General features: G+C 45.4%; 1 protein-coding gene across 6 annotated transcripts in view; it reads left to right on the top strand.

Moving 5' to 3' along the window:
- Window positions 1–5,126: 5,126 nt before the first annotated feature.
- LOC129826684 (RNA binding protein fox-1 homolog 2-like) overlaps window positions 5,127–24,994 on the top strand; it is a 38,543-nt gene continuing 18,675 nt past the window's right edge. For 2 of the 6 annotated variants that reach the window (XM_055887711.1, XM_055887707.1), the window contains exons 1-6: window positions 5,127–5,987; window positions 11,299–11,349; window positions 23,025–23,234; window positions 23,350–23,520; window positions 23,943–23,996; window positions 24,540–24,632. In XM_055887711.1, the coding sequence (XP_055743686.1) occupies window positions 5,742–5,987; window positions 11,299–11,349; window positions 23,025–23,234; window positions 23,350–23,520; window positions 23,943–23,996; window positions 24,540–24,632 (825 nt within the window). In that variant the 5' untranslated portion in view covers window positions 5,127–5,741. The remainder of the gene's footprint in view (window positions 5,988–11,298; window positions 11,350–23,024; window positions 23,235–23,349; window positions 23,521–23,942; window positions 23,997–24,539; window positions 24,633–24,994) is intronic. The other 4 variants (XM_055887717.1, XM_055887692.1, XM_055887700.1 and 1 more) reach the window with 4 other exon arrangements.

Below are 24,994 nucleotides of genomic sequence, written 5' to 3'. Positions count from 1 at the left end.
TGTCTTGGGGATATATTTGTGCATCTGTAACTTTCTCACTCATCATTCAGGATTATCCGTAATCATAGTAGCATCCCCATTAACGTAGAAGTGTTTAGAAACATATTCTATTCTTATTTACAATAAAAGTGACTCCAAAATGACACAATACATTATTTACCATTAATTTCTGTTGGGCACAAAAATCTGAAACACAACCAAAAAAAACTGCAAATGCGTCCAACAAGTTTTTACAGTCACAAGCTTAATGTAGTCATTGCGTGCTAGGAATATGGGACCAAATACTTAACTTTTTACTATTTTAATACACATAAGTGAATTTGTCCCAATATTTTTGGTCCCCTAAAATGGGGGCACAAGGTATAAAAATTCTGTCATTTCTAAACACACCCGATATGGAATAAAATACCCTCAAATGAAAACTGACAGCCTGCTCTTTAACCTATGTTTCAACCGACCAAGCTATAACTCTGTAGAGATAAGGGAAGACTAGCAAGAGCCACTCTAGGTTTTCCACATCTGGGGGGGGGGGGGGGACTGGAACTGTCAGCTAAGTGGTAATAAACTGTGGTGAGACTTCAGGAGATAATCCAGATATTGTGTGTAAGGTATGTGCGTTAGTGTGTTGGAATGGACGTTTGGTCAGCTATGTCCTTGTCAGAGAAGAGGGACATTTAGAAAGCTATGACGCTGTGTGTGATATATAACCTAATGTACATGGGTTTTGGAGGAGAGATCTCTCGAGAATAAACGCTATTGATTAATTTGGTGGCTGGTCTTTGTCTATTTTTTGCAAATAAGGATCTTACAAATTCTTAGAAACGGACAGAGTGTTTACTTTGTTATAATTAAATTGGTTAACGAACATATAGGAAACAAATTCCTTTATCAACGCCCCATCTACAACGACGGGGCTGCAGTGGAGAGGGTCAAGAGCTTCAAGTTCCTTGGTGTCCAAATCACTAAGGACTTAAAATGGCCTACACACATGTGCACAGTCGTGAAGAAGGCGTGAAAGCGCCTCTTCCCCCTCCGGAGGTTGAAAAGGTTTGGCATGGGCCCTCAAATCCTCAAAACGTTCTACAGCTATACTATTGAGAGCATCTCGACTGGCAGCATCACTGCTTGGTATGGCAATAGCACCACAGTCGATTGTATGGCGCTACAGAGGGTGGTGCGGACAGCCCGGTACATCACTGGGGCTGAGCTCCCTTCCAACCAGGACCTCTATATCAGGCAGTGTGAAAGGAAGGCCCGGAAAATTGTTAAAGACTCCAGCCACCCAAGCCACAGACTGTTCTCTCTGCTTCCACATGGCAAGCGGTGCCGGTGCATCATGTCTGACACCAAGAGGCTCCTGAACAGCTTCTTTCCCCAAGCCATAAGACTGCTAAAGAGATAACGAAATGGCTACACAGATTAATAGAGTTGACCCTTGTATTTTATTTTTGCACTGTCTCTATGCACACTCACAGGTCCCTATACACTCACGCACACACAAACGCCATCATTTGCTCACACACATAATATGCACATACATTTATACTGACTCTACACACACGCATCATACACTGCTCAAAAAAATAAAGGGAACACTATAATAATACATCCTAGATCTGAATGAATGAACTATTCTGTAATGGTGGTTCTCCTCCTCTTCAACCGAAGAGGAGGAGTAGTGATTGAACCAAGGCGCAGCGGGTTGTGAATACATAATTTAATAAAGACACGACAAAACAATGAAGACAGAAAACGACCTAGACTTGAATAAACTACAAAATAACAAAACCGAAATGTATAGACAGACCTGAACAAGACGAACTTACAAATAACACGAAGAACGCACGAACAGGGAAAAATAGACTACACAAAATGACGATGTACAAAACAAACAGTCCCGTATGGTGCACCAAACACTGACACAGGAGACAACCACCCACAACGAACACTGTGAAACAACCTACCTAAATATGACTCTCAATTAGAGGAAAACGCAAAACACCTGCCTCTAATTAAGAGCCATACCAGGCAACCCTTAAACCAACATAGAAACAGAAAACATAGAATGCCCACCCAAACTCACGTCCTGACCAACTAACACATACAACAAACTAACAGAAATAGGTCAGGAACGTGACATATTCTTATTAAATACTTTTTTCTTTACATAGTTGAATGTGCTGACAACAAAATCACACAAAAATGATCAATGGAAATCAACTTTATCAACCCATGGAGGTCTGGATTTGGAGTCACACTCAAAATTAAAGTGGAAAACCACACTACAGGCTGATCCAACTTTGATGTAATGTCCTTAAAACAAGTCAAAATGAGGCTCAGTAGTGTGTGTGGCCTCCACGTGCCTGTATGACCTCCCTACAACGCCTGGGCATGCTCCTGATGAGGTGGCGGATGGTCTCCTGAGGGATCTCCTCCCAGACCTGGACTAAAGCATCCGCCAACTCCTGGACAGTCTGTGGTGCAACGTGGCGTTGGTGGATGGAGCGAGACATGATGTCCCAGATGTGCTCAATTGGATTCAGGTCTGGGGAACGGGCGGGCCAGTCCATAGCATCAATGCCTTCCTCTTGCAGGAACTGCTGACACACTCCAGCCACATGAGGTCTAGCATTGTCTTGCATTAGGAGGAACCCAGGGCCAACCGCACCAGCATATGGTCTCACAAGGGGTCTGAGGATCTCATCTCGGTACCTAATGGCAGTCAGGCTACCTCTGGCAAGCCCTTGGAGGGCTGTGCGGCCCCCCAAAGAAATGCCACCCCACACCATGACTGACCTACCGCCAAACCGGTCATGCTGGAGGATGTTGCAGGCAGCAGAACGTTCTCCACGGCGTCTCCAGACTGTCACGTCTGTCACATGTGCTCAGTGTGAACCTGCTTTAATCTGTGAAGAGCACAGGGCGCCAGTGGCGAATATGCCAATCTTGGTGTTCTCTGGCAAATGCCAAACGTCCTGCACGGTGTTGGGCTGTAAGCACAACCCCCACCTGTGGATGTCGGGCCCTCATACCACCCTCATGGAGTCTGTTTCTGACCGTTTGAGCAGACACATGCACATTTGTGGCCTGCTGGAGGTCATTTTGCAGGGCTCTGGCAGTGCTCCTCCTGCTCCTTCTTGCACAAAGGCGGAGGTAGCGGTCCTGCTGCTGGGTTGTTGCCCTCCTACGGCCTCCTCCACGTCTCCTGATGTACTGGCCTGTCTCCTGGTAGCGCCTCCATGCTCTGGACACTACGCTGACAGACACAGCAAACCTTCTTGCCACAGCTCACATTGATGTGCCATCCTGGATGAGCTGCACTACCTGAGCCACTTGTGTAGGTTGTAGACTCCGTCTCATGCTACCACTAGAGTGAAAGCACCGCCAGCATTCAAAAGTGACCAAAACATCAGCCAGGAAGCATAGGAACTGAGAAGTGGTCTGTAATCACCATCCGCAGAACCACTCCTTTATTGGGGGTGTCTTGCTAATTGCCTATAATTTCCACCTGTTGTCTATTCCATTTGCACAACAGCATGTGAAATTTATTGTCAATCAGTGTTGCTTCCTAAGTGGACAGTTTGATTTCACAGAAGTGTGATTGACTTGGAGTTACATTGTGTTGTTTAAGTGTTCCCTTTATTTTTTTGAGCAGTGTATATGCTGCTGCTTCTCTGTTTATCATATATCCTAATGCCTAGTCACCTTACCCCAGTTTGGGGGGAAATATGGTACTGGAGCTGACTGACCCTGTATATAGTATTCTTACTTACTTTCTCATGTTCTTTATATCTACCAAAGGAGGTTGGTGTCACCTTAATTGGGGAGGACGGGCTTGTGGTAATGGCTGGAGCACAATAAGTGGAATGGTATCAAACACATGGTTTTTATGTGTTTGATGCCATTCCATTTGCACCATTCCAGACATTATTATGAGCTGTCCTCCCTTCAGCAGATTCCACTGATTTATATTTTATTTAACTAGGCATGTCAGTTAAGAACAAATTCTTATTTACAATGACGGCCTACCCCACCAAACCCTAACCTGGACGAAGCTGGTCCAATTGTGCGCCGCCCTATGGAACTCCCAATCACTGCCAGTTGTGATACAGCCTGGAATTGAACCAGGGTCTGTAGTGACACCTCTAGCACTGAGATGCAGTGCCTTAGACTGCTGCACCACTCGGGAGCACAAAGATCTACCTCTATCACTCAAGTATTCTTGCACATTGTAAATATGGTACTGGAGCTGACTGACCCTGTATATAGTATTCTTACTTACTTTCTCATGTTCTTCTTATTTTTTATTTATTGTGTGTTTTTGTTCTACCTTATGTTATTTCTTGTTATTACATTGTTATTCATTACAGTTTTGTTGGGTTTAGAGCTTTGCAAGAAATGCATTTGTCTGGATTTGTGCATGTGACATTAAAAACTTGAAACTTGTTACTTGCAGGTTCATTTATTAAGTTGTTTGATATCCACCAGGCGTCGCACTATCATAAAAAACATGCTTTCATATCAGTCCTGTAAGATAATTCGCCTTTGAAGTTGAGTGGTTTAAAATAGATCACCTTTAACATGTGTTTAGCCAGGCCTATACTACCCTGCGTCTTTTCTCACACATACGTATTCTACATTGTTAAATTGCTAGTTGTGTGTTATTTTAGGCCTACCCCATCTATTCCTTCTTTATTTATAACCCCTCCCCATCTGCTTCATTAGCTATATCACCGCCAACTGACTAGTGAAAGTCAATTAAAGCGTCGGGGGGAAACTGTTTATACTCGATTCCTTATTCTACTCCTTGATTTGAGACACTCGCTCAAGTGTGGAAGCTGCATGCAGAGGAGTGGGTGCGCGCAGTCGTAAAAGAAAAAGAGGATAAATACCTCGCCATAAATCGTGGCAAGCCGTCTCATATTTACACGCAAACAACCCCCTAAAAATAAACATACCAATTTACACGTTTAAATGTTTACGAAATGCAATTATTTAAATGTAGGAGGGAATACGACAAAGGAAAAGGAAGGGAATATAGAGAGGGCCGATCTAGGACCCGTCTAAATGGTTTACCCCTATAGTAATCTTAGCACATGGAAAAAAAAAAAAAACTGACACCAGATCAGTGTACCCTCTGCGGCCCGTTCCATACCACACCAATCGGGACGTACACGATAGAGAGGAAATCGTGTTCCTCGCCAGTCCGTACACGCCACTAGAATTCACTGAACATACTGCGAGAAAAAGAAGGGTGATAAAAAGAAGGCTAGGAGAAAGAGAAGGTGAAAGCAAAGAAGGGCTTAAAAATATATTTGGTTGGGAGCGGAGGACGCATTGGTTCGCAAGGAGAAGATTAGTGATTCAAACCATTTCCTAACATTTTCTATATTCGGCGGAGAAAAAAGTCTCGTTAGCTAGCTAGCTACTGTTACGAGGTAGCGGAATGTGTAGCTAGCTAATTAGCAAGGAATTTGTGTTTTGTATTAACTTGGTTTACGTGTTCTATTGTGACTATTTTTCTAACGCTAGTAATCGTGTGGAATGTGCACGAGCCACACATGGTCATGGTGTTCTGTATTAATTAGACAATAACAATCTAGCTAGCGGTACAATATATTTGGCCAAGAAGACCAGCTACAATCAGCTATTTTCACATTCAAGGAATAGCATTCCTTGTCCCAGAATAGGGAATAAGTCAAAGGTAGCTAGACTTGTAAGTGTAGACTAGCTGCCGTCCAATGTTAATGTCGACCGACGTCGCATCCATAATGTTACCCGTTACTCGGGGAATGATGGACAGGGAAAATGACATTGATACAGCAACCGGACCCCACTCTAACACGACCGGGGGTCCAGCAGCAGTAGTCCGGGGAATGAAACGAGGGGATCCTGAGCAAACATCTGCAGCTTTGACCGAATTAGCAGGAGCAGAGTGCAAACGGCCACGGATAGACGGGACGGTGGGTGTTGGTGACATTGGACAGGTAAGGAGTAGAACATCAATCAATGAAGCCAAATTGTTGTTTGTTTCCTTTCGATGTGCTGTCATTGAATGTATGCAACATTGTTACCCCTGCATTAAACGATTTAATTTCAATAACACGTTACCTCTATTGTTTCAAGAACAACAGTGGGTCATGATTCTGCTGACAGGCAGGCCCACCTATCAAAAGCATGCCTCGTCGCATCAACTGCAGTAACGAACGTGCGGTAGAATTACAATCTAGGTACTAAACGTGTCTTGTACATTGTTCTGTGCTCGTGGCAGCTAGACTAACACCATGATTATGGCCCGAGACAAAGGTAATATGATAGCCCACATCTTATCGGCAATGACAGTTAAGCTACAGCATAGATACGACGAAACACAAGGGCCTTTCATGCATTTACGTGCACTGCACTTATGTACACAATTATATTCCCGCCTTTACCATGATGGTCTGTCTTTGTCGTTGGGCATCACATCAAAGCCTCCGATACAGGAGGGTACTCGCATTGGGAACAGTAATTTGTGCCAGTCCCCCTGGTCTGTGATTGGAGCTGGAGCTAGGTGCTAAAAAGAGGACATAGACAGGGGGTTGGGGGAGGGGTCATTATGGGAGAGACAAAGAACAGACCCCTTTTCGTGAATAAGGGAGTAGGAAGGAAAGGGGCTTTAGGATACCTTGCCTCTAGCTATGGGCCTCTCCATGACTTGACTGCTGATACAGCATAGCAACAGTGCTCTGCTCTTCGGCTAACCAGTGATATTACACGCACATACAGTATCCATAAGCATCATTGAAAATAGCTGACATAGTGTTTTTGTTTTAGGCGGCAGTCAAACACGGTTCCGGGTCAGCTGTGGATAATTGAATCCTGGGGATTGGGAAAATGCTTTATTTGGTACTGCTGCATATCTATTGCAATGACAAATGGGCAGGCCATGTACCTCACACCATATAATGGATGAATGGTGATGACAAAAGGTTACGTGTAGATGGTGTGACAATGAGAGGTGCAACAGGATCTCGCTGTCAATCACTTATATTGATCTCCTGCCATTGTGGGTCAGGCTGGAAATACGCCCACAGGAGAGAGGGAGGAAACAGGAGGATAGAAGGCAGGATTTACAGTACGAGAGAACATTTTAACACGAGAGAAGGAGAAAGATGTAGAAAAATCCTCTATGCAGCTTAGGTGAGGTTTGACGATAACTAAGGGTAAACATTAGGAAATTACAATGGTGGTGCTTAATGTTATTAGACTGGATTACATCATCCAGTCCTGTATGTGACACCATGTTCAGTGCTGAGAAGATGAGTTCACTAAATATTTTTGGTGCGGCGATAGATAGCTATTTGGTATTCATTGCTACCCAGAGGACAGGATGGGTAACAGCCTAAATCATGGCTGACATATTAAATGAGAGAGGAGTGTCCTCATCTCCATCCTCTTCTTTTGTTTCTGTCATCCTCCCCCTAAGGCATATTTCCAGATTGCTAATTGACTCCTGGTCCATAGAATTTGATTGTGCACTGCCAGTGAGACAAACCTCCCCACCCCTGCTCACTGTCTCTACCGTCCAATCTCTCTCTCTCTCTGTTTCCCACTATGCAGTATTGATGTGCCCTAGCCTAGTCCAGCATGATAGTGTACAGTGTGCTGTATATGCCTCCCTCCGGCTCCCCGAGAGCAGATTTATCCTATCGTTGGCAGTAAAGCGGCTTTGTGTCGCGCTAAACGAGATCAAAGCTAATTTAGGAGAGAGCATTAACCAGACTGATCGCTTCAAGGGGAGGAGAGTAAAGGGGGGAGAGAGTGGGCGAGTGTTGAGGGGGAAACTACGATATAAACAACCCATTTAGATGATACAGTTCTGCACAGATAAGCTCCAAAGGTGCAGTATTCTTTGATACTATCAGGCTACCAGGGAATGTTGACTAGTAATAGCGGGAACATTGGCTGTCATTAAAACCCCAAAGAAAAAAGTAGGAGTTATAATGTGCAGCACACTAGTGAACACTCACTAATGGTTGTCACTGAACTTTGAGTGCAATGCAGCAGTGTCACCTTTGACCTTTCACCCCTTGAGATAAGCTCAAAATTCTCTTCAAGATGTTGCTCAACACAACAGTACTCAAACTTTTCCAGACTTTTTTTACAGTCCGCCACTCATTTAATCAGATGCAGGGCCTGCCACTTACACTCACATGTTAACTCTGGACACTGGTTGTTGTTGTCATGTTGTTGTCACCTCCCCTTCTACACCGCTGCCCCCAAACTGTCATATGTACTTCCATCTCCGCCCACGAATGTCTCCCTGTCGGTAACGTTGATTCATCCTGTCTTCTTTCTCCTTATTTTTGTCCCCTCTGCTCCTCAGCGTATCACCAGCGTATCACCCTCTGCCCGACCCCTCCATCCCTTCTTCCCCATCCCCCTCACCCCTCACAATCTGTTGACCTCATGCCATTTTGCCCTCCTCCCTCCACTGCTCTCTTTTTCTGCCCATTTGCTCCAACGTTTTGACTTTTCCTAAAATAGAAAGTGGGGGAGAGAAAAACCCAGCAGAGCGACGCCCTTTAGTTGAGCATACAGAGAGAAAGTCACTGTATGAGGTGTGTCTGTACATTTCTGATCTGTATAGTCTGGAGCCCTGGCCCTCAGAGCAGCCACACCTCATAACTACCCCTCTACTGTAAATGATTGTAATTAATACCAAAGTGGATGGTACCCTGTTAAATTACTGTCTGTATCTGCATGGAAGAGGGTGTCATGACTTTCGTTGAGCGTAATAAAAGCTTGAAAAACTTTAGACTCAATGCAGGCCTGATATGCATACTTGGCCAAAGCGCCATATGCCCCGCAAAAGAAAGTGTGTGTGTGTTTTAACAATGAGTATCAAGTTCAGACCCCCCTCCCCCACCATTTAAGGAAATATAAGTCACATGACATTCTTGGGGTATGAGTCATTGTCTCCATTTCTTGGTCTCCTCTTTTTGCTGTATTCTTCACTTCTTGTCTTTGTCTTTCTTAATCCCCACATTCTTCCACCCCTGTCTTTCTCTCCTAATTTCCATCTCACTCTGTTCTTTCTTTTCCCTCCATCCCCCATTCGTTTCCCTCCCCCTTTCCTCCAGACAGATTGATTCCAGATGTTACCAAATTCTTCTCTCCCTCCCCCGTTCTAACCTAAACTCCTCCCTCTTCATCCTGCCTTTCTACTAGAACAAATAGAGCAACCTTGTTATGTATTGAATCGTGTGGGGTAGTTCTGGTTTCCAAGTGATGCGCTACATTGTTTTTCCACTGTTGGTGCCTTGTCAGAGTTACACACTCGGGTATACATTGCCAGAGACATTGGAGACCTGCGTCCTTTCAAATGTTCAGTGTGTCGTATCTTCATCAGTCCTCCACTTTCCAGCCTTTGAAGACTACCAGTGGTTTTACCTCGTGTATTGCTGAATACAGCACTGTCCGTTCGGCGGCTCTCCCACTTTAATGCGGCGCACTGAGGAGTGTGTTCCCCCAGGGGATGAGGCACGAGGGGGAAATTGGTTCCAGATGAAACAGGAAGTGGATAGGGGGAGACAAAGAGAGGGCTGTTTTATGCAAGAGAAGGAGCCCGGACACTGCTGGGCTGAATAGCATACATCTCACTCCTCTGGCATGGATCATGTATGCTATAGTTTGTACTGTCCAGACAGCATCACACATCAATCTGTCACTCACTTCTGCTGCTCACTACTTAAACGCTCTCTGTGCCCCGTCAAGTGTTGTCCCTCTCTACTAGTTTGATTGACCTCATTCCCTTTTCCTTCCTCCTTCCCCTCCCTGTTTTTGTTCTGCCACTCCTTCCCTCTACCACCGCCATGTCTCATTGTGGTGTGGCTGTGGAGCCCCATCCAGGGTTAGTGCAGTAAGCACAGCCAGCACAGCTAGCTTTCTGAGAGGGCATCTCTCCCGTGCTGTCGCCATGGCATCCTGAGTCAGGCCTTTCCCATGATTGGTTGAAAAAATTATAGTAGGGAGGGACCAATTCCCCCAGAAAGCAGGTTGGTGCAGAAGCAGGAGGTTACCTCTGTCTGTTTACAATGAAGAGGCCATGACCACCTTTTTACTACATTACACCAGCACTGGCTGCTCACTGAATGGAAGCTAATAGAGATACTGTATGAATTTAAAATGAGTTGCTGACTCTCGTGTCACATAGCACAATGGAAACATATTCACCCTTTTTAACACGTGTAGGATGTTCCAACCTCCTTCCCCTGATTTGAAAAGGCCGGAGTCTTGTTACTCTGCCTCTTTTCCCTGCACAGTGTACTGCTAGCATATCAGATGGGATCGCTGGAATCCTCTTTCCTTACTGTTGTCAATATCATTGTTTGGTTTAACTTTTCCCCTATTGCTCTATCCCGCCCCCTCTCCCCAGTTCTTTTCCCTCGTCTTACATTGCCATGAACAATGGGTCTTCTGCAAAGAGGGAGAGGGAGGGGTGATAGAAATAATCTAATTAGAAGTAATTACAGATCAATTACCCACAACACTAGATTCTGGGGCATGGACAGGGGAAGAGTCCGTTCTTTTTGTTGTTGCGGAGTGCAATTTGTTTTGTCGGCTGAATAAGGACCTGGCTTGGCTACAGAATGATTCACCAGCTGCTCTACATGGTTGAGGCAGCGCTCAGGGTCTAAACCAAAAGAGTCATCATGTTAACTGTTAACTTGCATAATCCTTTGAAATGTGCCCCCTTAATTTCCCTGCTTCTTTCCTGCACCATACGTATTTTCATAAATGTATTGGTCTGTAGGGTATACAGCTAGGCCTGGGAACTGCCAGGGACCTCACAATACAATATTATCACGGTACTTAGGTGCCGATACGATATGTATTGCGATTCTATATGTGTTGCGATTCCAAACATATTGCTCACCATACGTCTGCTGCAGAGGGACTAGAGAGCCATGAGAAAACAAGTTTTGATAAAACTGCTGAAAAGAAGCTGGAGAACAAGCTTTGAAGAAAAAGTACTGGAGTATTGGTGCAGGTACAGCACACTAGTACAAACATAATATTGCGAAATTGTCAAATGATGCGATCGGCAAAAAGGATATCCTGATATCTTACTGTATACATTTTCCCCCCATCACAAGTAACAGCTAGGCTGTTTCTCCTCTGGAGCATATTACTTTGTTTGGGGTGAAGATGGGAGCTGAAAATCGACTTCACTGCAAAATGTTAGACTCAAAATGTTGAATCACATCACATTTTCCAAACCCTTAACTCTCTTTTTTTTAATTTTTTTTATAGAACAACGACCCTTTAACCCCAGGTTTCCTTGGATACCCACCTCACAGCCAGGTAAGAGTACCATCTTACTGAAGTCTCCTTTAATTTAGGTATAATTGATGGATGTATCATGGAGTTTCATAAAACACGTTATAGTACTATTATAGTACTTCAGAAGGCCCAACACGAACATAGCCTACAGAAACTGTGACGACATTTTCCACTCTGAATCAATTTGATCTGCCTGGGTGCTGTGCACACTTTTCCACAATCCACATTCCCCTGCTCTCTTTCCCCTTCTTTCTCTTTGTTACTTGTGCTCTCCCTCCATATCGAGTGGCGCAGCAGTCTAAGGCACTGCATCTCAGTGCAAGAGGTGTCATTACAGTCCCTGGTTCGAATCCAGGCTGTGTCACATCCATCCGTGATTGGGAGTCCCATAGGGCGGCGCACAATTGGCCCAGCGTCGTCCGGGTTTGGACAGGGTTTTAAATATCGGTTCCAGTAATGACTACCTTATGTGTGCCAGACAGGGCTGTTTCTGACAGTCTCTTATCGGCCTGGGATCAGCAGCACAGTGCTGTGTCTTCTGTCTGTTGTCATGGCTGAGATGTGAGTGCAGGTCTCTGGTAGAGCCACATGAGGGGGGTGTTGGTCTGCCTGCCTGCCCTCCCACTCCTCTCAACATGATGGGTCTCCACAGCTTTATCTCCATTATGTGTTTTTTCCTCCAACATGTGTTCCTCTACCCCTGCCATCTCCTTTCTTGGGAATGCAGCTCGCTCGCTGCTTGTGCTGGAGAGAGGGGGAGGAGGGGTGGATGGAAAGTAGAAGAGGCAGGAGAGAGGAGGGGAGGATAGAGACTGAAGCACGTGAGCCACCATATTGAAGTTAACCTTTCTGTGGTGAGGTAATATATAGGTTAGACCAGTGGTATTCAAAGTTGGGTCGGGACCCGAAGTGGGGGAACTGCAGTGGGTTTGCCAAAATATATATTTTTTATAAAAATTAAGAGTGCCTGGTATATTGTGCATAGTTTATTGTATAGGACAATATACAAATGTTTTTGAGAAATGTTTTTTTTTTTTTATACCATTTTATTGAGTAAATGTATTTTGTTTTTCTTTTAATTTTGATAAGAGATGAAAATGTAATGAATTGAAGATTATTTGTTGATGTAAAAAATAATTTTGCCAATGTTAGATTTGGTGAGAAATCCCTGCGAAACAAATGGGGATGCCAGAAATTCTTGCTGAGGGAATTGGGTCCCAGCTGATGAAGTTTGAAAACCATTGGGCTAGAAATGTCTGAAATAACATGCATTTGGTAAGGTTGTTAAAATAGTTAGGATCCAAACAAACACATGAGAACCTAACTTACTTATTTGATTCAAGACTAGTCAAATATACACCAAATGTTTTAACTTATTTAATGCTAGCTAGTTCTTAGTGATGTAATCGGGTACACATAGGAGTTGAGCTGGTTGTCATGCAAAGGGTTGAGGAGTTCCTATGAGCTGTTCTGTGTTGGTTGATCTGGCTGTAGGTTTGGCTGTGTCAATAGGGACAATGTTTATGCATGGTGGCTTAGCCGAAACCCTACGTATTTTGTTTTGTCTGGAGGTTGGTAGGATCCTGTAGTATGAGTCTAGTGCCCCTCATCACGTTTAGGCTACAGAAGCCATGATGGTCCTAGTCCGTCACTATACAGTGACCACACAGCGCTGTATCTGCCTCTGATGATATAGAAAATAATAGGTTTGACTGTGTGGTCAGTAGTGTGTTGTGCAGTAACATCCATACCTAAGGACCAAAATGGAAATAAGCCTTCTGGCTTTATTGTGTTTTCATCCTTGAATTTATATGTATGTATTTTTGTCTCAAATCAAATGTTATTCGTCACATGCTTTGTAAACAACAGGTGTGGACTAACAGTGAAATGCTTACTTAGGGGGCCCTTAATCATTTTTAGATTTTTTAATTGAACCTTTATTTAACTAGGCAAGTCAGTTAAGAACAAATTCTTATTTACAATGACGGCCTAGGAACAGTGGGTTAACTGCCTTGTTCAGTGGCAGAACGACAGAATTTTACTTTGTCAGCTCGGGGATTCGATCTAGCAACCTTTCGGTTACTGGTCCCAAAACACTATAACCACTAGGCTACCTGCCACCCAAGATAACATTGGCAAAGGTGGGATTCGAACCCACAGAGAGCCTGGAGCCTAAATCCAGCGCCTAGACCACTCGGGCACGCTACCCAGTTTAATAACAATACAGAGAAAGACAATTGAGAAATAAAATAAAAATAAAACATGTAATAATAGATACAAAATGGGTGCCAGTACTGAGTCGATGTGCAGGGGTATGAGGTAATTGAGGTAGATATGTACATATAACTAGGAATTAAAGTGACAGATAATAAACAGTAGCAGCAGCGTATGTGCTGAGTCAAAGTTAGTGCAAAAAGGGTCAATGCAGATAGTCCGGGTAGCTGTTTGGTTAACTATTTCACTAACTATTTAGCAGTCTTATGGCTTGGGGGTAGAAGCTGTTCAGGTTCCTGTTGGTTCCAGACTCGGCGCATCGGTACTGCTTGCCGTGCAGTAGCAGAGAGAACAGTCTTGGGTGGCTGGAGTCTTTGACATTTTTTTGGGCCTTCCTCTGACACCGCCTGGTATAGAGGTCCTGGATGGCAGGGAGCTTGGCCCCGGTGATGTACTGGGCCGTACGCATTACCCTCTGTAGCGCCTTGCGGTTGGATGCCAAGCTGTTGCCATACCAAGCGATGATGTAGGCAGTCAAGATGCTCTCAATGGTGCTGCTGTAGAACTTTTCTTAGGATCTGAGGGCCCATTCAAAATCTTTTCAGCCTCATGAGGGTGAAGAGGTGTTGTTGTGCCCTCTTCATGACTGAGTTGGTGTGTTTGGACCATGATAGATCCTTAGTGATGTGAATACCAAGGAACTGAAAGCTTTCGACCCGCTCCACTACAGCCCAGTCGATGTGAATGGGGGCGTGCTCGGCCCTACGTATCCTGTAGTCCACGATCAGCTCCTTTGTGTTGCTGACTTTAAGTGAGAGGTTGTTGTCCAGGCATCACACTCATTATAAGCTGTTTCATCGTCTTCGGGGATCAGGCCTACCACCGTTGTGTCGTCGGGAAACTTATTGATTGTGTTGGAGTCGTGCGCAGCCACACAGTTGTGGGTGAATGGGGTATACAGGAGGGGACTAAGCACGCACCCCTGAGGGGCCCCCATGTTAATGGTAAGCGTGGTGGATGTGTTGTTGCCTACCCTCACCAACTGGGGGTGGTCCGTCAGGATATCCAGGGTCCTTAGCTTAGTGATGAGCTTGGAGGGTACTACGGTATTGAACGCTGAGCTATAGTCAATAAACAGCATTCTCACGTAGATGTGTATTTTGTCCAAGTGGAAAAAGGCACTGTCTGTGGATCTCGTCAGGGTGGTATGTGAATTGGAGTGGATTCAGGATGTCTGGGATCATGGTTTTAATGTGAGCCATGATCAGCCTTTCAAACCATTTCATGGCTACAGATGTGAGTGCTACGAGACGATAGTCATTTAGACAGGTTACCTTGGCATTCTTGGACACAGGGACTCTGGAGGTCTGCTTGAAACAAGTTGGTATTACACACCAGGTCAGGGATAGGTTGAAAATGTCAGTGAAGACACTTGCCAGCTGGTCAGCGCATGTGTACGTCCTGGTAATCCGTCTAGCCTTGCAGCCTTGTGAATGTTAACCTGTTTAAAGGTCTTACTCACATCGGCTATGGAGAGCGTGATCACAGTTGGTGCCCTCACACATGGTTCAGTGCATAGAAGGCATTTATAGCTCGTCTGGTAGGCTCACTTCACTGGGTAGCTCGTGGCTGGGTTTCCCTTTGTAGTCCGTGATAGTTTGCAAGCTCTGCCACATCCGACGAGCATCAGAGCCGGAGTAGTACGATTCGATCTTAGTCCTGTTTTGATGATTTTGCCTGTTTGATGGTTTGTCGGAGGGTGTAGTGGGATTTCTTATGTGTCTGGGTTAGTGTCCCGCACCTTGAATGCATCAGCTGTAGTCTTTAGCTCAGTGTGGATGTTGCCTATAATCCATTGCTTCTGGTTGGGATATGTACGTACGGTCACTGTGGAGACGTCATCGATGCATTTATTAATGAAGCCAGTGACTGATGTGGTATACTCCTCAATACTATCGGACGAGTTCCGGAATATATTCCAGTCTCGTTAGTAAAACAGTTCTGTAGCTTAGCATCTGCTTCATTGGACCGCTTCCGTATTGAGCAAGTCACTGCTACTTCCTATTTGAGTTTTGCTTGTGAGCAGGAGTCCGGGGGATAGAGTTATGGTCAAATTTGCCAAATGGAGGGGGAGGGAGAGCTTTGTTATGCATCTCTGTGTGGATTAAAGGTGATATAGAGTTTTTAGCGCCTCTAGTTGCACAGGTTAAATGCTGGTACAAATTGTGGAAGACAGATTTCAGTGTTCCTGCATTAAAATCACCGGCTGCTAGGAGCGCTGCCTCTGGATGAGTATTATTTGCTTATGGCCTTATGCTATTTGTTGAGTGCAGTCTTAGTGCCAGCATCGGTTTGTGGTGGTAAATAGACAGCTAAGAGAAAATATAGATGAAAAGTGTCTTGGTAAATAGTGTGTTCTGCAGCTTATCATGACGTATTCTACCTCTCCCTCTGGACCAGCCTGCTACTTTTAATAGTCGAATAAATTCAATCTACTTAATTAGTAGAGCTATGTATTGTTTGTTGGTATGTAGGGGTGCATGCATTGGCCTTCAGATTAATATTGCCGTATCGATATATAATCCATCATGGACAAGAAAATATTGATTAGGACTATTGCATCAGCCCAGAATGCCCATATCAGTGCATCCCTATATGCATGGCCTTATGATGATCTGTGTTTGTGGGGGAGGGGCATTGTTTGAATGTATGTGTGTTGGAAATAGCCCTTTGTTTGAAAGCATGTGTGTGTTTGTGTGCCTGCCAGGGTGCACAATAAATATGGCTGTGCATCTGTGTGTTTATCAGTGTGTTCAGTCTGTGTAGTTAATCCTTAGATCATCCCCCATTCATCCTCTCATCCTCCTCACTTACACCCTAATCCCGTCATCCCTCGCTCTTCCCCATCCCTTTATCCTTTTACCTCTATCCTGTTATCTCTCGCTCGCATCCACTGCCTCTCTCAGCCTCTCGTTTACCCCTTTCCCACCACATCCCATCACCTCTTTTGGTCCCTCTCTCCATCTCTCTCTCCCCTCTGTAGTAGCCAACCTCAGCAGATGTCTGCATACTGGCATAGACGTTTTGCAGGCAGGGCAGAAAAGGGGAGAAAAAAACAAGAAGTGCAGGGGAACTGCACTCCTCTCTCCCATCGAACCCCAACAGTACTGTAGTGTAGGAAATGAAAAAGCGCAATGCAGAGTAATAAATATACATGTTGTGTAGAATTGGGCCGTAGCAGTTTGAAACTGTTTCCTCTCTGGGTAATGAACATGGGGAGGTGAGGGGGAGCTGCCTGCCTGCCAGCCTAACATGGGGTTGACAAGCTGCCATCCAATAAATAAATGATTTTAAAAAAAATAAAAAAAAAACTGCAATGCAGTGGGTAGCGTTACAGTGTGAAACGGAGCGTCTTCTACTCAGGGCTGCCAAACAGCAGCTCCTTCCTTCCTAACCTGTCAGTACCTAGCCAGAGAGGGGAGGGGAGGGGATGGAGAGACTGATGGATAGGAGGGACCCAGCCAGGCTCACAGAGAGGGAAAGTTTGAAGGGGGATGGAACATGCAGAAGCCATGACCGAGCAGAGCAGGAGAGGTAGTGTGAGTGAGAAGTGACACACGTCAGAGGAAGAAGAGAAGAGACTCAAGCTGTCAGAGGAGAGAACTGACAAGGGGCAAACAGAGAAGAGGGGGAGAGTGACAAGGACACAAGGCTTGTGTGGTGCTAAGGGAAGGGGGAACACTGGCGGAGAGCGAGGGAGAATTTGAATCTGTGAGAGACGTGGACAGAAGGTGCTTCCCGGCGGATGGTAACAGACCACATTCAGAGCGGAATAGAGAGAGAGGAGAGACTCTTCCTTCCCGTGCAGACAATGATGGGGCTGTACTATCCTGCGGTGTTGCCGGTGAGTTCATGTCATAGCCAGTTTTCTGTACGCTCCTATCCAGTATAGCAGGTTTAGACCTGGAACATCTAAAGAACAAAATACTTTGCTCTTTTCTGCATGTTTTGGAAAAATATGCAGTTGATTCGACTGATGTTTACCTAGCTAGTTTTGATACGTTGCATAAGGCAAGGCCTCAGATTACTACATGGAGTTATACTGTTGTTTCTCTTTTACAACAAATACATGCACATAGCCTAGACATTGAGGAACGCTCAGTGTTTTGTGACTAGTATTGTGTAACGACTTATGTAACGTAACTTGTTTTTTATCATTTAAATATGTAGATGTGTTACTGGCAGCAAGAGGGTTAACTGTGTACATGTTCTAATGAGCCTGGTGCCCCAACATGTTCTGTGGTCCTGTCTGTGCTTCAGGGCCCTCAAGGAGGTCCAGGCTTCTGCAAATGTCTCTGTAAATTAGCAGTGTTGAGCTGTGTATATGTCGCACGTTGCGGCCATGCTGACTGTACAGAACATGTTAGTCCAGGGGGTGCGGTGGGGGGCTGTTGGAATGAAAAGGGGGTGCTACAGCAATTCTTTGTTGTCTTCCCAGCTGTCTTTGCTGTTTAACCCCCCCCCCCCCCCCCCCCCCCCCCCCCCTTTCTGAGTGAAAGAGACAGGTGCCAAGAAACAGTTGTGACTCTTTCCCCTCAATCCTTCGCTGTTGGTACGACCCTACCTCCCCTTTCCTCCCGCCACAATACTGGATGGGATGCTGTGAGGTTCCTTGCTCTGGGTGCTGATTGGACAGTTAGCAGCAGGAATCTCCCCAAGTGCTTTTAACTCCAGCACATGCATTTCTAGGGCTGTGTGACTTGGAGCTCGACCCTCCCCTCTCTCCCATTTCTCTGCTGTTTCTCTTCCCTGAGGCATCAGCAGCTGTTACCTAAACATGTTTTTCTCCTCAAAGGGCACGGGCAGCCAAATAGGGGATGTTTTGGGGGGGGGGGGTTTCAAGTGTGGATGGATTTTAAAGGTGTCACCAATCATCCACTGTCCCATGCGATCAGAGAGAAATGAGGTTAAGAAAATGCCTTCTTTTAGTTGACAGATTTAAATTGTATGCGTGTGAGTGCATTAGGGTTATAAATGCATTTTGCTACCCCATCAATTTAATTTACAGCTTTGCTATTAAGCAACCAAGCAAAGTGCAAACACAGCAACCAACCATATGAATGCCGGGTTCTGAGAAATGGTGTGATGGTGGTGTATTTTACTGAGGGAGGGAAGGCAGGGATTGAAAGTATTTTGCGGAGCCCCACCCAAGTGTTCGCCCCCCAGGGGTAAGAGACTTACCTGCTGCTTCACATTTGCACCAACCAAACTGCTGCAGAACTGGCAGACAGCACTAATGCACTCTGAGACATCTGTCTCCACTACAGGCTTACTGCTGCTGCTCACTGCCCATCTAAACCTGCAGTACTGACAATCCAGCTGGCTCAAGGGACGTGCAGAAAAGCATTGAGCTTTGAATAGACAGCACAGCAAGTATGTTAATTTGCACACATGCACTATTGTGACTGACAGAAACAATGGCCAGTTCTGCTGCAGTGCAGTGCAGTGTTGAGTCTCAGAGGCTCCTTAAGCCCCTTCCCCCACTATCGGCTGACGGAGCTGGTTCAGTTCAATGGACACATGGCGCAGCAACGTTAATTCTCTTGCCTTTTTCTCTGGGCTGAAAGAGAAGACATCCTCACTAGTGTTGGTGACTGACTCAATCAAATATTGTGAGGAAACTTTAACAGCGATTGGGCATGGATGTTAATCCTCCCAAATACACTGATTCGTACCCCTATAGCAGGCTAGGTCTTAGGGTGCTTGGATGTTTCCCTCTGTAATTAACTGCATAGAGCAGCGTTTCATAGAGAGACCGAAGCATTAGGAGGGTCATGTCAGTGAACTTGGCAAAGGTTAAGTGTCAGGGAGGAGGTTTGCTCCTCCACCATACCAGACATCTTTCAGAGTTTTGGGACCGTGTATGGCCACCATGGTGTTGGTGCCGTAGTGGACGTGGCTCACGCTGGGCCGTCTGTAGGAGTATATAATGGGAAGGCTGCTGAGGGAAGTCTTTTTAAAGGTGCCCTGTGAGACGGGTCCAGCCAGGCTTTCAGAATCAGTGTGGTACGGCTGAACCTCCAACTGGCCTTGCATGGTCCCATCCTTCATGGCCGACAACAACCTCTGATCTCTTTGATGTGTTTATGTAATATTGACTGAGTCAGTGAATACAATAGCCTGTACTACCACCGGAACATTAGAAACTGACCAACTCTTTTGTTAAGAGTCTAATGCTCCGTTACCCTTAAATGAATTGCCATGTGTTATTTTGCTTGTGGTGCCTGTAGGGTTTAAGCCAATTAGCTGTTAATGTACCGTGGAGGGATAGGCTGTATATTATGTGTCGTGATTTTCATTGGTTGACAACCCTGAAGGAGTGACAGGGTTTCAGTTTATAGGCGCCCTTACATGGAGATGGGAGGCGGCTACAGCGCTATGCTTGACTGGCTCTTGGGATCCGTGGGTCACGTTTCATAGCGGCGGTGGCTTTGACTGACTTGGGGGAGGCGGGGCGGAGGTAGAAACCCTCGTCTGGATTTCATCAAGCGAGGAGGGAGAAAGAAGGAGAGGAAAAAGGAGAGGGAAAGCAAATCTATTTCTCCAGCTGCAGAAAAAGGAAGAGGAGCGTACTACTGCAGTGGAGAGAGAGGGGGGAAGAGGAGCGTACTACTGCATTGGAGAGAGAGGGGGGAAGAGGAGCGTACTACTGCAGTGGAGAGAGAGGGGGGAAGAGGCGGCATATTTAATGCAAAGCAATGCGTCACAGTAGGCTGTAGATTAGATTAATAGTGGTCATTCAGTTATTCGTTCATGATACACGGATTGGGATTAGAGTAACTAGCTGGTTAAAGAGATTACTGTAGTCTACTAACACTCTTCACTGACTGTCTACTGTACTGTGCAATTTAATTCAAATGATTTCATTAGGCTGCAGTCACTGCACACATTTTAACACACGCACTCTCGCAACGTTCGCTGAATATTTTGACCCACATTGCAAGCCCTCTCTCTCCCCCCGGTCCTCTTGGTGTATGGAAAAACCTATGGTGTCTCAGGTAACACTTCTGTACTACCGCCGTGGTGTGTGAAGAGAAAGAGGGATGCAGAGTTTAGCCTATCGTAATTCAGATGGTGCATTTAATGTGTCATACCTTCATGCAGAACAGTAAATCTGAAGTTATTTTGTATGGGTACCTTGTGGTCAAATGAGATTTGTTATGCTTAGACTATTTTATATTAATTCCTGCATTGCCTTTGAACATCACCTAGTGGCTTACTAGTGAGTTATGATATTGTATACAAATATACATGTGAAATATTATACAATTTCACCTTACAACCCCCTCTGTCTCTTGAAATTTGTAAACAATTTGATCATTCAGTTTCCGTTTTTAATACAATGTTTTTCCACATGATTTCATTCTTTCCTTTTTGCAACACAGAATTACTCCCTTTTTATAATAGCCTCTCTCTCTCCCTCTCTTCTCTCTCTCTCTCTCTCTCTCTCTCTCTCTCTCTCTCTCCCTCTCTTCTCTCCTCTCTCCTCTCTCTCTCTCTCTCTCTCCCTCAATATCCTCTCTCTCTCTCTCTCTCTCTCTCTCTCTCCCTCTCCCTCTCCCTCTCCCTCTCCCTCCTCCCTCTCCCTCTCCCTCTCTCTCTCTCTCTCTCTCTCTCTCTCTCTCTCTCTCTCTCTCTCTCTCTCTCTCTCTCTCTCTCTCTCTCTCTCTCTCTCTCTCTCTCTCTCTCTCTCTCTCTCTCTCTCTCTCTCTCTCTCTCTCTCTCTCTCTCTCTCTCTCTCCTCTCTCTCCTCTCTCTCCTCTCTCTCCTCTCTCTCTCTCTCTCTCCTCTCTCTCCTCTCTCTCCTCTCTCTCCTCTCTATCTCTCCCTCTCCTCTCTATCTCTCCCTCTCTCTCTCCTCTCTCTTTTCTCCCTCTCCTCTCTCTCTTCTCTCGCTCTCTCTCGCTCTCTGCCCTGTGTGTGAAATACTGCCATTTAGGGCAGTGTTACTGTTACCTCTCAGTGAGTGTGGCAGGAATGTCCCGTTGACAAGTGGGTTGAGTACTACCAGCCCTCAGCCAGTACCTTCTCTCTACTATTTAGCTTTGTCCACCCATCAGTGGATACCAGTGAGTAGCCTAAATATCCATTCCAGTACTCACATGATCGAGATACTGTACTGTTAGAAACACCCACTTCACTTCCACCCCTCCCCCATCCCCTGAGCCTCCAACACAGATTTGGATTTGGTCACTGTGACTCAGATGATGAGAAGCACCCTTTACTTCCTGGTTCCAGGCTTCTACGTGTTTATGGATGACATGTCTTTACAGGAGGAAGAATCCTCCTTCATTTAATCATCCTCCCCGTTTTATGCAGGACTTATGTGCTATTGTTATTATTAAGTTAATGACATTGTAATGAATGCAGTATGCAGTCAGCCTCATAAGCGAATCATATGGACCAGAATACATAAGGAGAGGCTGGTGGAATATAGCACTAGAACAGTTTTCCATCCTGTTCGGAATTAAACCTACTTTTGTTGCACTCGTTATCTTGAAGGCACAGAACCGAGAGCTCAGTCCTCCTTATCAAGTAGAGGGGATTTAATAGTAGCCGGGACGGTTCTTTTCACTGTCGTTTCAAGATGAGAAGTCTGCAGTCTCTGGGATTTGTGAATCCTCATTTGCTTTACTGCCCTGCAACTTAGTTTCCCTGGTAATTAAAAAGGCTGTCTGGAGCCTGGGTGTCGCCTCGCCCAGGCCTGACTGGCTGGCTGGCCGGCTGACTGACTGGCCCGTTTTAATGGTATTGGATGCTGTCATCACGCCTGGAAGGCCACGAAGCAGTTTCATGGCCCGAAACAAAATGGCGCCTCCCCCCATTCCTCCCTCCCCCCTACAGGCTTTGCTCTTTCTGAACACAGTTGGGGTGTTTTGAAGTTATTACAGGATGTCCTTGAGTGTGTGACTGAAGAGTGCTATATCACAGTGTCACCATACCACAACACATAACTGACACCTTTTTTTAAATCGTGACCGGCCGTTGCTACAATCCATTACCGTGCTTATCATGAAGACAGTATAGTAACAGTGCTGTGGCAATGGCCTGGAGCTGTCTCGCAACTCAATTGGTTTTGATATGAATTCATATCAAGTGTAACTAAAAAGGATGGCAGTATCTGTTCACAGGGTATTTTTATAAATATTCTCTGGATATGCGTGTACATGGATAGTGAGCAGGCTTGTGTAGCAATGTGTGTGTATCAGATTTTGTGATTTGTCAATAATAGATGTGGTTGCAGTGAATATTTCATGGTAGGCTGACTGAAATGCTCTGCTGTCAGAGATATGAGGGGGAGAGAGTAGGAGGGAGGGTGAAATTTAAGCTGTGTTTTTAACCCTCGTTCTAGTCTCTCTATGCCCCCCATCTGCACGGTACAGTAATGCCTACTAGTATTAACCCTGTCTTCTCTCTGTCAGGGTTCTCAAGATTCAACGGGGGGCCAGGAGGGGCTGGTGCCCCCGCCCTTCTCAGCGTTCCCTCCACCACCCCCTCCGCAGAACGGCCTGGGGACAGAGTTTGGCGGTGCTTTGTTTGGTGCTGGTGGGCAGGGGCCTTCGGACTCAGGGGCTGGAACAAATGGCTCAGCCACGACTTCCAACATCTTACCCACCCCGGTCAGTGTTATGGTTGGTTTTGTTGTTAGGCTCACTCTGCATTTGTCCCGATAATGATCAAGATTACTCGGATCATTCCTTTTATCAGCCTCTCCCTTTCCCTCTCTCTCTCTCTCCTCTCCCCCAGCAGACAGAAGTGTCTCCAGGTCAGGTAGATGGAGTGGGGCAGTGCGTGGCAGTGGAATTAGCAGGAGTATCCGGGGCTGACTCCGCAGAGGCCAAAGGAACCCCAAAACGACTTCACGTCTCCAACATCCCCTTCCGCTTCCGAGACCCTGACCTCAGGCAGATGTTTGGGGTAAGAATATGGGAACTTCCTTGCTGCACTTTGAGATGAGGAGTAAATCAGTTTAACCCTCCTGTTGTTTAATTGATGGTTGGTGTCAGAGTGGGTGTTGAGAAGAACAAAGGGCCAGACAGTCACAAAGGGAGGAACACTCATGTCCTTTGATTTGCTCTATCACAGGGCCATGAGAGCCAGAGAGAGGTAGTCAGTAGTTAGTGAACGAGTGAGGAAAGGAAGGCATGTAGTAACAAAGGAATAGAAAAATAGACAATAGAAGGTAGTTGCAATTTGATTGAATTTATTTTGGTACAATACTGCCTCCTAGTGTGTTGCAGGTGTAGTTCACCCCTGATTGTCAATTAATTAAACAGAGTACATAATGCAAGTTGAGTTTTTGTTTGTATCCTAATTTCTTGTGTTTTGTTTATTTTCAGCAATTTGGGAAGATTATTGATGTTGAGATCATTTTCAATGAGAGGGGCTCAAAGGTGAGTGAGATGGTAAACATGTCCTCAGTCCCACCGCTGTGGACATTATGATGAAAAATTCAAGTGTTCACTGTGTCTCAATGATACATTTTCCACACACACTGTGTCCTATTGACCTGCACTGATAGTATAAACAACAGGGTAGTATTATGGTTTTAAAAAACTCCAGGTCACTATTGAACATCTGAAACTAGATTAAAAGTAAGTCAAAATTATAATGGACCTATATATTTTCTAATAACTGCAAATAGATTTTGAAAAGCAAATCGGTCCCAAGAAAATCTGTGCGGCCCTCTTTTGAATTTCGACATTCCGTTTGCCCAACCCTTCCCTAATCAGTAACCACCGTATCAGTTCTAGAACAAACTGTATAAACCAGTGATTACAACTGTGTACCTGTTCAGTAAATGTGTAATGAAATGAGTAAAACTAGCTAAATCAAAGGGTTTTGATTTTCTATAGAACAACTGGTATGTTTCTTCCACCCCTCTCCTTACGCTGTCTTTGTGGTGCTCCTCTTTCCCCTCTGTCTGTCTACCCCAGGGCTTTGGCTTTGTCACGTTTGAGACCAGCGCCGACGCGGAGAAAGCCCGGGAAAGGCTTCACGGCACGCTAGTGGAAGGTCGCAAGATAGAGGTAATTTAACCCATCTCCTCCTCCTACCATCGTTCCTCTGCCTGTACACTGATTCCGCTAGCTGCCGTCATTTTCCACTGACATGCTCTGATGTGGTCTCTGCTGGTACCCCCCAGATGGGTTGCTGCCTTTTTTCGGGGCGTTTGTCTTGTTTCCTGGTTTTGTTTGGGGCGGGGGGAGATTTGTAACCTCAAGGCATGCTGGGAAGTTTTTGCTCTCTAAATCGTTTAGTTCTCAGTTCTGTCTTGCACTATTTCTTATTATAGCTTCCACTGCTTTGATTTCAAAATACAATCTAAATCGCCTTTCTCTGTTGCTGGAATCGCGGGACATTAGGGGAACGTGATGAGACGATGATGCAT

This window comes from Salvelinus fontinalis, chromosome 2, assembly GCF_029448725.1.
Source record: "Salvelinus fontinalis isolate EN_2023a chromosome 2, ASM2944872v1, whole genome shotgun sequence".
NCBI classification, from domain to species: Eukaryota; Metazoa; Chordata; class Actinopteri; order Salmoniformes; family Salmonidae; genus Salvelinus; species Salvelinus fontinalis.
Note: the sequence above shows the minus strand (reverse complement) of the source record. Positions and strands in the feature narration are given on the sequence as shown.